Consider the following 14,198-nt stretch of genomic DNA (forward strand, 5'->3'; position numbering starts at 1 on the left):
CACACAGCACAGTCCTCTCCTCCGGGGGCCAGCTGGGAAAGAGAGACACGGCTGTGAAAACCCTGCCAGGCCAGCAGGTGGGAGGGAAATCACCAGATCTGTCACTGGGGGAGGTTTCTGCCTGTTCACTCACCAAGTGTTAGCAGACTAAAGGAGGCCCTGCATGGTACCCAGCACAGAGCACTCGGACTAGGCCAGGGGAGGAACTGCACCTCCATTCTCCTGATGGAGCTGCTGTGAAATGGGATTGCTTCTTGCATAACAAGAAAGAGAAGGGGAATAGAGGCTTTGAATGCACAGGGCTTTGTAAACACCGTGCAGGGTAACAGGACAACACTTAACAGTGGCTCCTCAAGAGATCAAAATCAAGCAATTTCAGCTGTGTGTTCAAGATCCCAAATACCTGTAAAACAATAAATTCTTCCCCCTAAAATCAAACTCAAAGCCCTGACAGACCACTGGATGCTCTTTACACCCATTTAGTTGGGATTCTCATGGTCTGATGGCTTTGTTGCTTTAAATCCTCACAACACCACCCTGTCCTCTCAGTAAATACATCTCAGTAAATACACCAATACCATGAGCAGTTTCCCCTTTGCATCTTCCCAACTCAAGATGGAAACTCAGACCATTGCTGCACACCCACTAATTTGCTGTGCATACCTAATTTATGTACAATTACTTTATCTCAGTGTCATCTTGGTACAAATAAATTCTCAGCAGAAATACAGTTGTTTATTACAGTTGTTATAAACACCCAGACACAGATATCTTCTTGGAATTTATGGGCCTGGAGTAGAGTTATGGTGATTAAAAACATCTCATCGAGTATTTTGTTCCCAAAACAATAAAAACCTTCCTCCATCAGTCAGAGTGACCCCACAGAGCTCCCCTCACCCAGGATTAGTCAGTGGTGAAGCCTGAAATAAGCTCATTAAGAGCAACTTGGCTCACTTTGCTGCACATACACAAGGAAATACGTTTTCAGCATGAATATTTAATTCTCCCTTATTTTAACAGATGTTTTGCCGTGTTTTTACATCCCTCTTGCCAGCTCCTCTCACCAGTTACAATTCCACTAAGAATGGCAGGCATTCCACAGGGGAGGAGGAGGAGGAGGGACACACTCTGAAGCACCCACTGGCACCTCTGCAAGGTGGGAGAGGCCAAGGTCTCTGAGCAGCTCCAGGTGCCCAGGGGAGGAGGTTTTTGGCTAAGCAGAAAAAAGCAGCTGAGCTTTAGCTCAGATAAATGGCCTGGGTGGCTTCAGTCAGGACAAGCAACACTTCCAGCAGCATTTTGGGGGTGGAAGAAGGAGAATGTGCAGTCAGCTGCTTTCTGTGGGCTGTTTTCAAGGTAGGGCTGGCCAGGTCAGCTCCTGGCAGTGCTCACACAGGGAACAAAGACTCCAGGTTTTGCTTCTCCTCTCAAACTTTTATGGGCATTTAAGGGTAAAATTCCTTTTGGACTAAACCATGTTTCTTCTGCTCTTTAAGCAACCACCAGAAGGAAGCAAGTTCCACAGAGTTATGGATAAAAGGTTTATTTTTTTTCCTGAACTGCTCAGCTCTTCATGGAGAGATGCCACCTCCACAGCACATTTTGAAGCTTGGGTCCTCCAAACCAGCAGTGACCCAGAGCCTGGGAGCTGCTCAGCAGGGAGAGCAGCAAGAGCAGGGTCACTGATGTGGGACCTGCCACACACATTCACCAGAGGGCTGAGAGGCTCCAAGATAAAAACATTCCCATTTTCCAAATATCCCCACCGATTTGCAAATAAGCTCCTAAGCACTTATATAATCTTGTGCTAAAAAGTGTTGGCTGCTGCAGTCAGAAATGTGCACAGAGGAGAAGGCTTAGAAGCAGCACTGCAAAGTAAATGAAATGGCACCAACTGCACTGGAAAATCTTGCCAAATCAGAAAAGGTCACATGTAACTTTGTGCTTCACAAGATGCTCAGATTTGCAACAGACCTTGGAAGCCAAAGAAACACTGACTCTTACAGGAAAAAAAGATTAACAATAATAAAACCTACAATTTCAATGTTGGAGATGATTTGAGAACAGCTGAAGTCAGAACAGGTAATTAATTACCTGGGGATTATTTCTCATAGAATAGGAAAGGACCTTAAAGCCTTTCTCATCCTCTCCCCTGCCATGGGCAGGGACACCTTCCTCCATCCCAGGCTCCATCCAGCCTGGCCTTGGGCACTGCCAGGGATCCAGGGGCAGCCCCAGCTGCTCTGGGCACCCTGTGCCAGGGCCTGCCCACCCTGCCAGGGAACAATTCCTGCCCAAAATCCCATCCAGCCCTGCCCTCTGCCACTGGGAGCCGTTCCCTGCGTCCTGTCCCTCCATCCCTTGTCCCCAGATCTCCTGGAGCCCCTTTAGGCACTGGAAGGGGCTCTGAGGTCTCCCTGGAGCATTCTCTGCTCCAGACTGAGCAACTCCAGCTCTCTCAGCTTTCCCTCCAAACACTTTTGGCTTTCAGTGCTGAACCTCTAAAGACACCGACATTTCTGGGATTAGGAACAATGAGATAACCCCAGGCTCTGCCATGAAAACCATCCCCAGTGCCAGTGAGCCCAGCAGAGCCTGGCAGGGCCCAGGATTTCAGGTGTGCCTACAAACAGAAGCAGAAGAGGACAAAACAAAGCCCAGGAGTCTGCCCCCCCTCCATCCCCTCAGCCCTGGTTACCTGGCGTGTCGGAGAGCGGGAGAGGAATGAAAGGATCAGGCACAGTCAGAAGAGGAGGGCTAGAGTCCAAACTCAGAATGTCTTTTGTTTTTTCAGCTGGGAGAGAAGAGGAAGTGAAAAGAAAAGGCAGAGTGAACAGAGAAGAGGAAAGGAGAAAGCACAGAGCAAAACCCCAGCACAGGCACAGGCTCTGGCCTGACACAACCACACACAGGAACACTCTGACCAAGTCTTCAAAAGAATCAAAAAAACACACAAAACTACTGTTACCATGTAGCTCTCCAACACGATTTAACCCACAGATCTCAGAATATTTCCTGGCAGGGAAGAATTGTTATCTGCCTCACAGGAGCACAAAAGGTGAAAAGCCTCACAAAGGGCACAGCCCGTGTGGGGCCTCTGTGTCTGCAATAAAAGCTGCAGCATCCTGCACCAGCCAGTCTGGGACAGGCTCTGAGGAGAGGAAGAGAAGGGCTGGAAGTGCCCAGCCCAGCACCAAGATTTCCAAAACACCTTCTCCTGTGCCAAACCCCAGGACTGGAGAGTTCTTAAGTCAGACACTGCAAGAACTGATGATGGTACAGCAACACGGTACCACAGAGCCCAGGGCACACAGACGCCCCTCAGGCTTTGCAGAAGGTGCTTCACAGCTCAGTGTGGAGCTGCTGCTGCTGCTCAGCATCATCCACAAAGGCTGATGGAACACCAGAAACTGCTCACAGCTGGACAAACTCGGAAAGCAACTCCCCAGGAGCACTCCTGAGTCAGGGACTTCCACTCCTTAATTCTCTGCTAAGAACCAACATACCAAGCTCAGTTATAAGCTCCCCTAAATCCCCTCTTATAAATAGAAATAAGCATCTATGGATTTGTCACTCTGCCCCACAAAGGATCCTTCAGCTTCTTCCCAGACTCCTCTCACCAAGACTTGTTTTATTTCTGTGGGGAGGCATCAACCAGGTGCATTTGTCACCAGGGGTGGCATTTGTGTCTCCTGGCATTTGGAGCTCCTGGATGCAGCACTGCACATGACAGGTTTCACTCTGTTATCAGCTCCATGGAACTTCTACACACTAAAGAAGCTTCCTTGGGAATTCAAGGGGCTCGGTTTCCTCCCTCACCACAAGCCCCACGTCTGCCTCCACACAGTGTCCTGTCTCTGCCACCCAAGTGTGACACAGGAATGCACCCTCTGCACATTCCCTCCTCTCCTCAAGGAGCTCTACTCCCTGCAGCTCTCAGTGCCAAGGCCCAGCTCGGTTTGTACCAGTTTTCCTTCCCTTTCACAGAGCTGAGCAGGAGCTGCCATTCCATGCTGTCCATGTCCCCAGACTCACCTGGCCCAGCAGTGAAGGAGGAGCCACCGAACGCATCCGCCGGGGCTGCAGACGCAGCGGGCTGGAAAGCCGGGATCAGGTTCTCTGTGGAACTGCCTGCCTTTTCTGGAGCTTTCCCTGGAATGCAGACCAAGAGTTAGGGGAAAAACTTCTCTTCTGAAAGTAGGCTACTTATCTTTATTTTTAGGACACTGTTCCACTAAATGCCTTAAGTCCCTTCATGCAAATCCCAACTTGCAGATGCAGCAGAGTTTAAACTGCAGCTTCCACAGGCACCTGAGCAGGGGCACTGTCAGAGCAGCTACAACCTCTGCCTTTGAGGCACCCCTGAGCTGCAAACAGAAAGAAACTGGAAGGATTTAGCCAGAGGACTGTAATAAAATGGGGAACCCGAGCATTCCCTGCCCAAAAGCATCCCCAATCCGTGGTGTCTTCCCTCTGCAGAGCAGGCAGGTGTTGAAGCACCCCACGGACCTACCATCCCCCAGCTTTGCAAAGTCCTTGTTCAGCAGCTCCTCAGCTGTGAGCTTGGAGAAGTTGTCATCATCAAAGGGGTTCCACGTGGACATGTCAGGAGGGTTGTAGACATTCTGCTGTGAGGTCCTTGGTGAGCCCGAGGGCGTGGTGGAAGCAGATCTGGATGGGACCATCCCAAACAAGAGCCATTAACCACCCACCCGAAACCCTCTGGCCAGCACTATCAGCTGCTCCAAGCTACAACACTCTAATCACCTCCCAATTAAAACACCCAGTGTAAATTACTGCAGTCCCGTGCTGGAAGCCTGGCAGAACTGAGGCTCAGCACCCACATCTCAGGGGTTACAAACAGCATCCCACCGACAACAGCAGCGCCCACAGAAAGGCTTCTTGCCTGCAGGCACTGTAAAAGTGACCTAGCAAAAACTCCTAGGGAACCAGAGCTCCACTAAATCTCCAACACCATCGAGTCCAACCTTCAGGAAGTGCTGGTGTCAAGCAGTGAGAATGAAGTGCACACCAGGGCTGTGGCTGAAATGACACTGCCTTTTGTGAGACAGAGAAGGCCCTGATAACCCAAAGCTTTTTGTGAGCTCAGAGAACTCATGAGAACTTTGGGGCAAATTCTCCAGCACTTCCTGGAAAGTTTAGGGCTAAGCCCTAAACAAAGACTCACTTAAGAGTTTTGTGCCTACCTCCATTAAGAACATCTCCCAGAGCCTGACCAAGCACTCACTCCACACCCCACATGGGGTCCCTGGGCACTACCTGGACTTGTTGAGGCTGAGCTGAGCCCTCACCCCAGAGCCCTGGGCACGTACTTGGACTTGTTGAGGCTGAGCTGAGCCCTCACCCCAGAGCCCTGGGCACGTACTTGGACTTGTTGAGGCTGAGCTGAGCCCTCACCCCAGAGCCCTGGGCACGTACTTGGACTTGTTGAGGCTGAGCTGAGCCCTCACCCCAGAGCCCTGGGCACGTACTTGGACTTGTTGAGGCTGAGCTGAGCCCTCACCCCAGAGCCCTGGGCACGTACTTGGACTTGTTGAGGCTGGCCTCGGCAGCTGCAGCCTGCAGCAGCTGGGTGGATTTGCTGGTGGGCACGCCGAACACGGCGCTGTGGGTGACGTCGCTGAGGATGCGGCGATGCCCCGCGCGCTGCGCCTTGGGCGAGGACGGCGGGGTGAGCGAGCCCAGCTTCTGCCCCTGTGCTGTGCCCTGAGCCTGCTGCTGCTGCTGCTGAGCCTGAGCCTGCCAGGGGAGAAAAGCACAGAAAAGCACAGTGTCCTGGGTCACAGCCACAGCCACGGGGAGAAAACAGCTTCTGCTGCAACACCCAGCATTCTGATCATGGACCGGGGACGGTCTGGAGGGGAAAAACCAGACAGGCAAAGGAACCCTGAGGGGGGAATTGCTGCTCTGCAGTATTTCAGGATTTCTGCACAGGCAGGGAGCGTCTCCCCTTTCCGTGGTGCAGCTCTGGAGGTAAAATCTCCATTAGGACTTGGCAAAGGCTCAAACCTGCTCAAGGGTAGAGAGGCCGAGATCCAGAGCACAGGTGGGAAGAACTGAGACCACAGTGCACACGAGTCTTGTCACAGGGACACGGTGACAGAACGTGACTGGCCAAATGCCTAAAGGGGTGGAGGTCTTGTGCAGAAATCTTGTGCAAAAAACTTCCTCTTAGGGGAAGGAAAACAAAAGAAAGCAAGGACCACGGGAGCAACACTTGTCATTAAAATGTGGAGGAGAAAACCAGGCACATTTGGTTTAGGTGTAAGCCAAGACAGCCCAGCTACAAACCCTGTGGAAACTGCAGAGGGTTTCCTCACACTGATTTTATTTTTCCATTGCCTTGGTCTTGTGTTACACTCACAAACCCATAAATACTTGAAATATGGTTTTGTAGATAAACAACAGCACCACTTGTGATTGTGTGATTTTTCACAATCTGTCTGTCGGGGAGATATCACTGCTGGATTTAAAACAGGAAAACTGGAATACAGGGAGCAGCAAGCTGTGCATGTCACCTCCCCTGCCTGGGAACTCCCCGCTCCCAGGCCTTTTCCAACCCAGCTGAAAGGCTTGGAAAGACCTGAGAGGGAAACAGGAGAGAGTTGCCCAGCGTGGTGCTGAACCCCAGGGGCAGAAGGCAAACAATGGGGAGCTGTCCTGCTAATAACTACCAGGGGAATAAGGCATAATTCAATGCTCCATTTGAGGCACTTCTGCCCTAAAAGGAACAGGGCAATAATGGGCACCACTCAAAACCTGTCTGCACATACTGAAAAATCTCCCACCAGCTTCAACAAACTGACCTGCCCCAAGTCACTCAGCAGAGCAGGAACAAGAGCAGGAACACAACACCCAGACCAGGGCAGGGGACATGGCAGAGCCCTGAGACAGAGAGCAAACAGCTGCCCCAGCTCATGGATTATGGAGTTTATTGGTCAAATCAACTCCTGGTGGCACTTGCAAGAAAACAAGGAGAGGGGAATTAACTGGCACAAGGAGCCAGCACAAAGTGATCCCCAGCCTGGACTCGAACAGTTGTGTATAATGGAATGATTTGGGGTGCAGAGCACTTTGGCCCCCTGGCACAGCTCCCTGCCCCTCCCTGTGGGCAGCTGCCTGTTCCCTGCTCTTGGATGTATTTTCCATCAAGCAAAGAGCATTTATTTTAGGTGCACATTCAGATGATTAGTAAAGTGGATGATTGATTGATTTATTTTTAGATATGGTGCTTTCAAAAGTCTCCTTTGAAAAGTCCACTTCCCACTATATTTATTAAAAAGTTAACCCAGTGCTAGGAACAACCAAGAAGCTGTTTGTGCCTTCCTCTGAACATCAGGCAAAGCTTTCCAAACAAGCAGCAATACAAAGCAGCTCTGGTGCCCACCCTGGTGTGTAAAGTACAAATAATGTTTCAGACAGTTTCTCACGTGTCTTCTGTGGCAACATGACAGGGGATGGAGAGAAGCTGCATTAAGCAGCTACTCAGATCTCCTCATCTGCTTTCTACTCATCCATTACTCATCTCCTTTCTGTGGACCCAGAGCACAATTCTGGAGTCCAACATCCTGCTGGAATGAGAAATCCAAACAACTGCACATCTCTGAGGCAGCAAGGGCAGTGCTGACATCTGTGACTCAGTAATAACTGAGTTATTACTAATTAGGCCCCAGAACCATAGAATTGTTTGGGTTGGAAAAGGCCTCTAAGGTCATCAAGTCCCAACATTTCTTCAAATCTACCAAGGTCACCGCTATCCCACGTCCACAAGTGCCACATCCAGATAACTGTTAATTCCCCCAGGGTGAAGAAATTTTCCTAGTACCCAACCCAAACCTCCCCTGGCAGCTGTGATCTGGGCCCTGTGGGTCTGAAAAGCCAGCTGAGGTGTCCCCAGCACACAGGAGCTGGCAGAGGAGCGTTTGCAGCCTGTCCCAGTGCCCCATCCCTCTCCCAAGGTCTCACCCCCTGCTCCTGTGGCTGTGCTGGGGGTGCTGGGCTGGGCTGGGCCTGGGGCTGTGCCGGTGCCAGGGGCTGCTGCTTCTGCTGAGCTGCTGCTGCTGCTGCTGCTGCTGCTGTGGTCTTCTGCTGCATGGCTGCCTGCTGGGCCATCAGCTGCTGCTGCTGCTGCTGCTGCTGCTGCTGCTGCTGGTAATAGCTCTGCATCAGCTGCTGCTGCTGCACGGGTGCTCCTTGCTGCATCACTGGGAACTGGGAAACAACCACTGCTTGAGAGGTTTGAGGTGTGCTGGACCCAGACCAAATCTCACTGGAGGACTCTCTGGAAAATGCCCAGAGCTGCACCCATTCCCCCCAAAAGAACTGGAAACCTGCCATGAACACAAAGCTGCAGCCCTGCAGACAGAGATGTGACAAACCCGGTGCACACACCCACCTGCTGTGGCTGCATCATCTGCTGCTGCTGCTGGAAGTAGGCAGCCTGCTGTTGCTGTTGCTGCTGCTGCTGCTGCTGCTGCTGCAGGAGCTGCTGCTTCAGGAAAAGCTGCTGCTGATGCTGAGGGGTGGCCTGAGGCTGTGTGGAGGGGACCTGGGGCTGTGCTGGGGGCACTGTTGCCAGCTTGGCCTGGGGCTGGGCTGGAGGCTGCTGGGGGGCTGCTTTTGGCTGGGGGGTGCTGGCAGGGAGGGAGGGCTGGGCACTGCCCAGGGCAGCCGGGCCTGCAACTGGAACAAGAACCCAAAGCCAACGTTAGGTCACTCCCTGGGACACCCAGGGGAGCAGGGACCACACACACACATCGCTCACCCTGGGGCTGCATGGCTGCCTGGGCTGTGGCTCTCTTCCTGGGCGTCAGGGCTGGCTGGATGGGCAGAATTCCAGGGTTGGGCTGGGTCTGTCCTGCTTTAGGTCTCTGGCGGGGTGCTATGGACGTTTCTGTTGTAGGGATGGGGTCTGTGAGCCTGTCAAGGAAGGAAGGGAAGGAAAGGCAGTGAGCACAGCCTGAGTTGGGGCAGCTGGTGCACAGAACACACAGCAGGGTGAAACACTCACCCACACTTCAGCTGGGTGTGACTGACAAAGGTGAAGCATTCCTGGGCACCCAGACACACCAAGCACAGTAAAACCCTCTGGATGCATTCACAACAATTAATCCAACACTATCCTTCTGACTTCTCTGCCAATGGTGGCATCTTCTCCTGGTGGACAGCTGGGACTTGTCAAAACCACTCAACTTATACCCAGCTATTTCCTACAACATATTGCTTGAAACCACTCAGACTTCTGAATGAGCACATTAAGGACACAAACCAGCTCAAGAGCAGCTGGTACCTTTGGGCAGAGTTGTCTGAACTGCCATCTTTAGATGTACTTTAACTTTAGTACATCCACCCCAGAATCAGGCCACTGAACTCTTCTATCTCTGCTCAGTGTTTACTGAGCTCCAGAAATGCACAGCAAGAGAGAGGAGCAGCCATGCCCCAGCCTTCTGTGAGCACTGTGCTTTGGAGATGCCAAACTGCTCCTGGTAACTACCAAACCTGGGATCAGATTGTTCCTGATAGCTGACACACTGACTAACGGGAGAATAACTCTGCTCAGTCACCATGTGGCAGCTGAAGTCCCCAAGGAAGGAGCTAAATACACCTTTGCTAATAAACACCAGAGACAACAGGCAACAAAAGAGGGAGCAAAAAGCAGGTGGGGTTACCTGGCCTTTGGTTGACTCTTCTTTGCAGCAGCTTCACTTGCTTTAACTGGGTCTGGGAGTTTAGCAGGGATTGGAGAGTTCTGCAGATCCCAAAAACACCCGGTTTTGTATTTTGAGGGCAGAAAACAGAGTCAGAAATGATGAAACTGGGAGATCTGAGGATCCCCAAAGCAATTACTCCTCAAGCTGGACACACAAACACCACAAGGCTCACGTCATGGGGAGACAGGAGTTTGGGAGAGTATTTACAAAGGAAGAAAAGTGGGCTCAGCTTTTTGTCCACTGAACATGGAATATGAACACGAAGCTCCACAGCACAACCTGGGCATTTTTACAAGACAGCCAGGGGATAGTAGTGACAAAATTTATTAATGATGCTATAAAAACACAGGTATAACAGAACCCAAACTATCTCTTATTCATAAAGACCATATATAAGCATCTGAGCATGGGGAAAAAACCTTAAGTTTCTATTTATGTAGAAACAACAAAATAAAATGTCTGTCACAGGTGTCCATAACAATACAAGAAAATAATTGTCAACTCCATTTTTCGGCTGAAAAACACTCTCAGAAGGGGCAGATGGCTGTGTGAGGTCTGATGCAGTTCAAATGCCAAGTCCCAGCCAACAGACCCAGAACTGCTGTGTCCAAACCCAAGTGCAGGCCAAATTACACATGCTATGATGAGTGTGCCTGGAAATGAGACTGCTTTCCCAAGCACAGCCTGATTTTCCATGTTCACATGCACAAGATCTCTTGGTTGGCCTCACATTGTGACTGGGTGAGGAGGTAAATCAGGGACAAGCAGAAATAAGTAACATTAGAAACCCCGATTTCTGACCCAAAAATCCCAAACCAAACTGTGCTGTTACAAGCAAACAAGCCCCTCCTAATTAGAGAAGTGGGGAACCAACAGAACAGAGCCACACATGACACACAAATGCTCAGGATCCTGCAAGTGCCTCCCCAGCCCCTCCCAGAGCCCCCCCCAGCCCAATCCTCTGCTCACCTGCACATTCTGCACCGGGCAGTCCTTCTTGGCCAGTTTGAAAGCAAAGTAGGAGACCTGATAAATGTCAGGTCTCTTGTCAGGGTCTGGCTCAAGCATGTAGCCTGGATGAGACAGAGACACTGAGATCAGAGCCACAGGGCAGCTGTGGCAGCACATCAGACGTGACACCACAGGGGACTCTGCTGTGCTGAGGGTGGTGAGGTGCTGGCACAGGGTGCTCAGGGCACCTGAGGATCCCTGCAAGTGCCCCAGGCCAGGCTGGACAGGGCTTGGAGCACCCTGGGACAGTGGAAGGTGTCCCTGGCCATGGCAGGGGTGGCACTGGAAGGGTTTTAGGGTCCCTCCACCCCAACCAATTCTGCTGACTATGGGCTCAGCTGGGAACACTCAGGATGGACCAGGACAGATCTTCCAGCAGAGCTGGGACCTGCAGCTGCTCCCAAAGCCTCTGGGGCAAGGAGGGAAAATGCTGCCTGGCCAGGGAACAACACTGGGTGGGACTGGGCACTTCCAAGCGAGCCCACAGGAAAAGGGCTTGATCCAGCCCCTGTGTGCCAGCAGAGCAGGGAGACAGGGCAGCCACAGGCATCACTGCAGATACCCCCACATCAGCAAAGAAAATACCAGCCTGCCCTGCAAACACATCCAACTCTGTCTGACTCAGGACTGTGGCTAGGGAAAGAAAAAAAAATCAAAAGCTGTGCTGGAAACAAGACAGCTGGGCCAGCTTTGCCAAGAGTACTGCATTGTACACTTAATTACACATTCACTCTAGTCAGTGGGATATTTATAAATCATTTCAATTCTGTTTCCCAGTTCACAGAAGATGAATTCTTATCACTAGCCTAAGTCACTGTGGTCTTTTCAGTTCCTTATCCAAACAGATTTATTACTGCAGAAATACGTTCCTACATAAATAGGCTCATTGTGCAAGTTTCTGCAGGGCTCAAACCAAACGGTTGTGTGTGCTCCTGCCTTTCCACAGAGCTCACTCCAGCCTGGCCAAACAGAAATCTCCTTGTCACCACTGCCTCTCCAAGACTCATCTCCTAAAGCAGTAAAAGATCACTCTAACCACCTCTGTGTGCAAGCAGGCCTGTGAAAAGGAGAGAAGAGCTCGTGTTTTTACTGCAGGGCTGTCACTGTAAGGGCCAAAGCCCCGTGCTGCCTGTCAGAGCTGCGGCCCTGGCACTCACGGATGAGGCAGTGCATGTCCTGGGAGTGCCGGGAGTTGTCTGGAATGGTGAAGTTGCCGTCACAAATGGCCACCTGGCTCTCCCCAAAGGGCAAGGAGAAGTAGCACAGCTTGTACAGCAAACAGCCCAGGGCCTGCAGAGAGAGAGAGAACAGGGCAAGGATTCAGCAAACAGCCCAGCAGGGCACGGCACAGCTCCAACAGCACGGGAGCAGGGGGGTCCTGCTGGTGCCAGACCTGCACCAACACCCCGGGAGGGACCTGAGACAGGCACAGCTGCAGGGGAAGATGAGCACATGCAGAGCTCTCCCTCGTTAGACACTGATCTGGGGGATTGCTCATCATCACACTCCCCACAGCTCGACCCTTCGTGTCACTGAACGGGCAAAGCCCTTCTGCCACACACTGGGAGGAAAGAGCAAAGTAACAGCACAAATAAATGGCAACCATCATCACTAATACATCCATTCTGACAAAGAGAAACCCAAACTGTTTCCAAGATTAAGTTCAAACAACCTTTCAACTGCCATAAATAAATGCCAGGGAAGTACAGCTCATTCAGCAGGCTGCCAGGTTCTACCACCCTTCCCTCTACTGCCACGCTGCTTTTGGCAGCAAGAACCACCACCTATTGCAAAAGAAAACAGTTTTTGCACAAAGGGCTAATTATGAAACACTCCTGCCATCTCAGAGTGGGGAGCAGGAAACATTTCCTAATCCTAAGAAACTCATCATCAGCTCATCTCTTTCGTCACAGGATTTCACAATGAAATTGCTCTCTGGCTTAAAATAACCTCGATAAGAGTTAAGGGAAAGGGAGGTTTCCAGCAGGACAAGCACTGGAACAGGCCTGGAAGCTGAGGCCCCGTTGTGCTCACCAGCACACACTGCTCTGGACACCAAGTGTCACTGGGACAGAGCTCCTGCCATGCCAGAAGAGCAGTTTCCACTCCAGCACAGGGAGGAGTGCAAATCCTGGCTCTCCTCTGGCTGCCTGTCCTTTCCCAGAGTCACAGCTGTGACCTCCCCTCTGCACTCACCCCAGTGACCCTGCACAGGGCAGGGCTGGTCCCACAGCCCCCTGGCCAAACCTGCTCCTACAGGAGCTGCTGCTGCCCCAGCACCAGCCAAGCTCACCCAGGGCACTTTCAGCAGATGTCACACCAGCAATTCTCCCTCCTGGAGATGCACAACTATTGAACATACATCACAACTCTCTTTTTCTGCTTCTACCATGTTACTTCCTAGCTCAGGGCTTCAAAAAACACAAAGCATGCTTCCAGATAGCATTTCAAACATTTTTGAATACATGTGCTGAACTGCCACTCCAAACAGCACAGACTCTTTACCTCTGTCCCACCCAAAGGAGCCTTTCCCCCTTGACCAGGGTAGCCAGGAATGGATTCCACCACAGCTGGATTTTGCTCTCACCATGAAGTAAGAGCATGGCAGGATTGTCCTGATCATCAGGAACAGAGCAGAAGTTTGGCCAGTTTGATAACTCAGCCCTGTGTTACACTGCTGCTGCAGGGAGCTGGGCACAATGAGCCACAATACCCTCAATTTTCTGCTTTAACTCTTAAGATATGAAATCACATTGCCCTATTCAACCCTGGAGTTTCATCCATCTCTAAATTCAAACCACATATCTGCTCCACCAACCTCCCTGCTCAGCAGGAACTCATCAGACACACACTCAGAGGAATTCTTCATTCAGAAACTGTCCAGGCTCTCAGAAAGTGAGGCCAGCCCCGTTTCCCTGCCATGGCAGTGGAAGCAGCCTGGCTGGAGGATGCCCAGTGGTTTCCATACATACCCAAATGTCTGCTTTTGTAGTGATGAGTTTGCCACTGTACAGGTTCACCATCTCTGGTGCTCTGTAGGATAATGTCGTGTACCTGCAAGGGAAGGTGGATCAGGGAGTTCAAAATGTGCATCAGCTATGTCATATTCCTAAATAATTCAAAATTCACTCTTTCCCTACCCATTTTAAGGAAAGGGATGCTAAAGATATCTGTGCTAACAGCATCACCTGCTACACACCTCAAACAACAAAACACCCCTCAAACTGCCCTGGGAAGCCAAAATAGCCACAATCCTTTCTAAAGCACAGAATTCACCACAAAACTGTGCAGTCATCTTAGGAACAGAAACATTCAAGGATTCAAAGCATCAACAAGGTCAGTAATCAAATGTCCTCTGCAATGCCCTCACTGCAGGGCTGTGGCCAACTGTATTACAGAGATTGTAATTGGATATCTGGCTCCTAAAAAGTAGATTCCCACAGCAGGAGTCCTGCT

The 14,198-nt window shown here is 51.1% G+C and overlaps 1 protein-coding gene across 7 annotated transcripts in view; it reads right to left on the reverse strand.

The window, feature by feature from the left end:
* Nucleotides 1–14,198, reverse strand: part of AAK1 (AP2 associated kinase 1) — a 60,010-nt gene that overhangs the window by 19,608 nt on the left and 26,204 nt on the right. For 5 of the 7 annotated variants that reach the window (XM_086865207.1, XM_086865212.1, XM_086865211.1 and 2 more), the window contains exons 6-16: nucleotides 13,715–13,796; nucleotides 11,900–12,032; nucleotides 10,701–10,804; nucleotides 9,690–9,769; nucleotides 8,786–8,940; nucleotides 8,417–8,703; nucleotides 7,987–8,232; nucleotides 5,546–5,760; nucleotides 4,514–4,671; nucleotides 4,036–4,152; nucleotides 2,699–2,794 (exon numbers count right to left, since the gene is read on the reverse strand). In XM_086865207.1, coding sequence (XP_086721333.1) covers nucleotides 2,699–2,794; nucleotides 4,036–4,152; nucleotides 4,514–4,671; nucleotides 5,546–5,760; nucleotides 7,987–8,232; nucleotides 8,417–8,703; nucleotides 8,786–8,940; nucleotides 9,690–9,769; nucleotides 10,701–10,804; nucleotides 11,900–12,032; nucleotides 13,715–13,796 — 1,673 coding nt within the window. The remainder of the gene's footprint in view (nucleotides 1–2,698; nucleotides 2,795–4,035; nucleotides 4,153–4,513; nucleotides 4,672–5,545; nucleotides 5,761–7,986; nucleotides 8,233–8,416; nucleotides 8,704–8,785; nucleotides 8,941–9,689; nucleotides 9,770–10,700; nucleotides 10,805–11,899; nucleotides 12,033–13,714; nucleotides 13,797–14,198) is intronic. The other 2 variants (XR_015279711.1, XM_086865208.1) reach the window with 1 other exon arrangement.

The sequence above is a fragment of the Cyanistes caeruleus genome, chromosome 29, assembly GCF_971803275.1.
Source record: "Cyanistes caeruleus chromosome 29, bCyaCae1.hap1.1, whole genome shotgun sequence".
NCBI lineage: Eukaryota > Metazoa > Chordata > Aves > Passeriformes > Paridae > Cyanistes > Cyanistes caeruleus.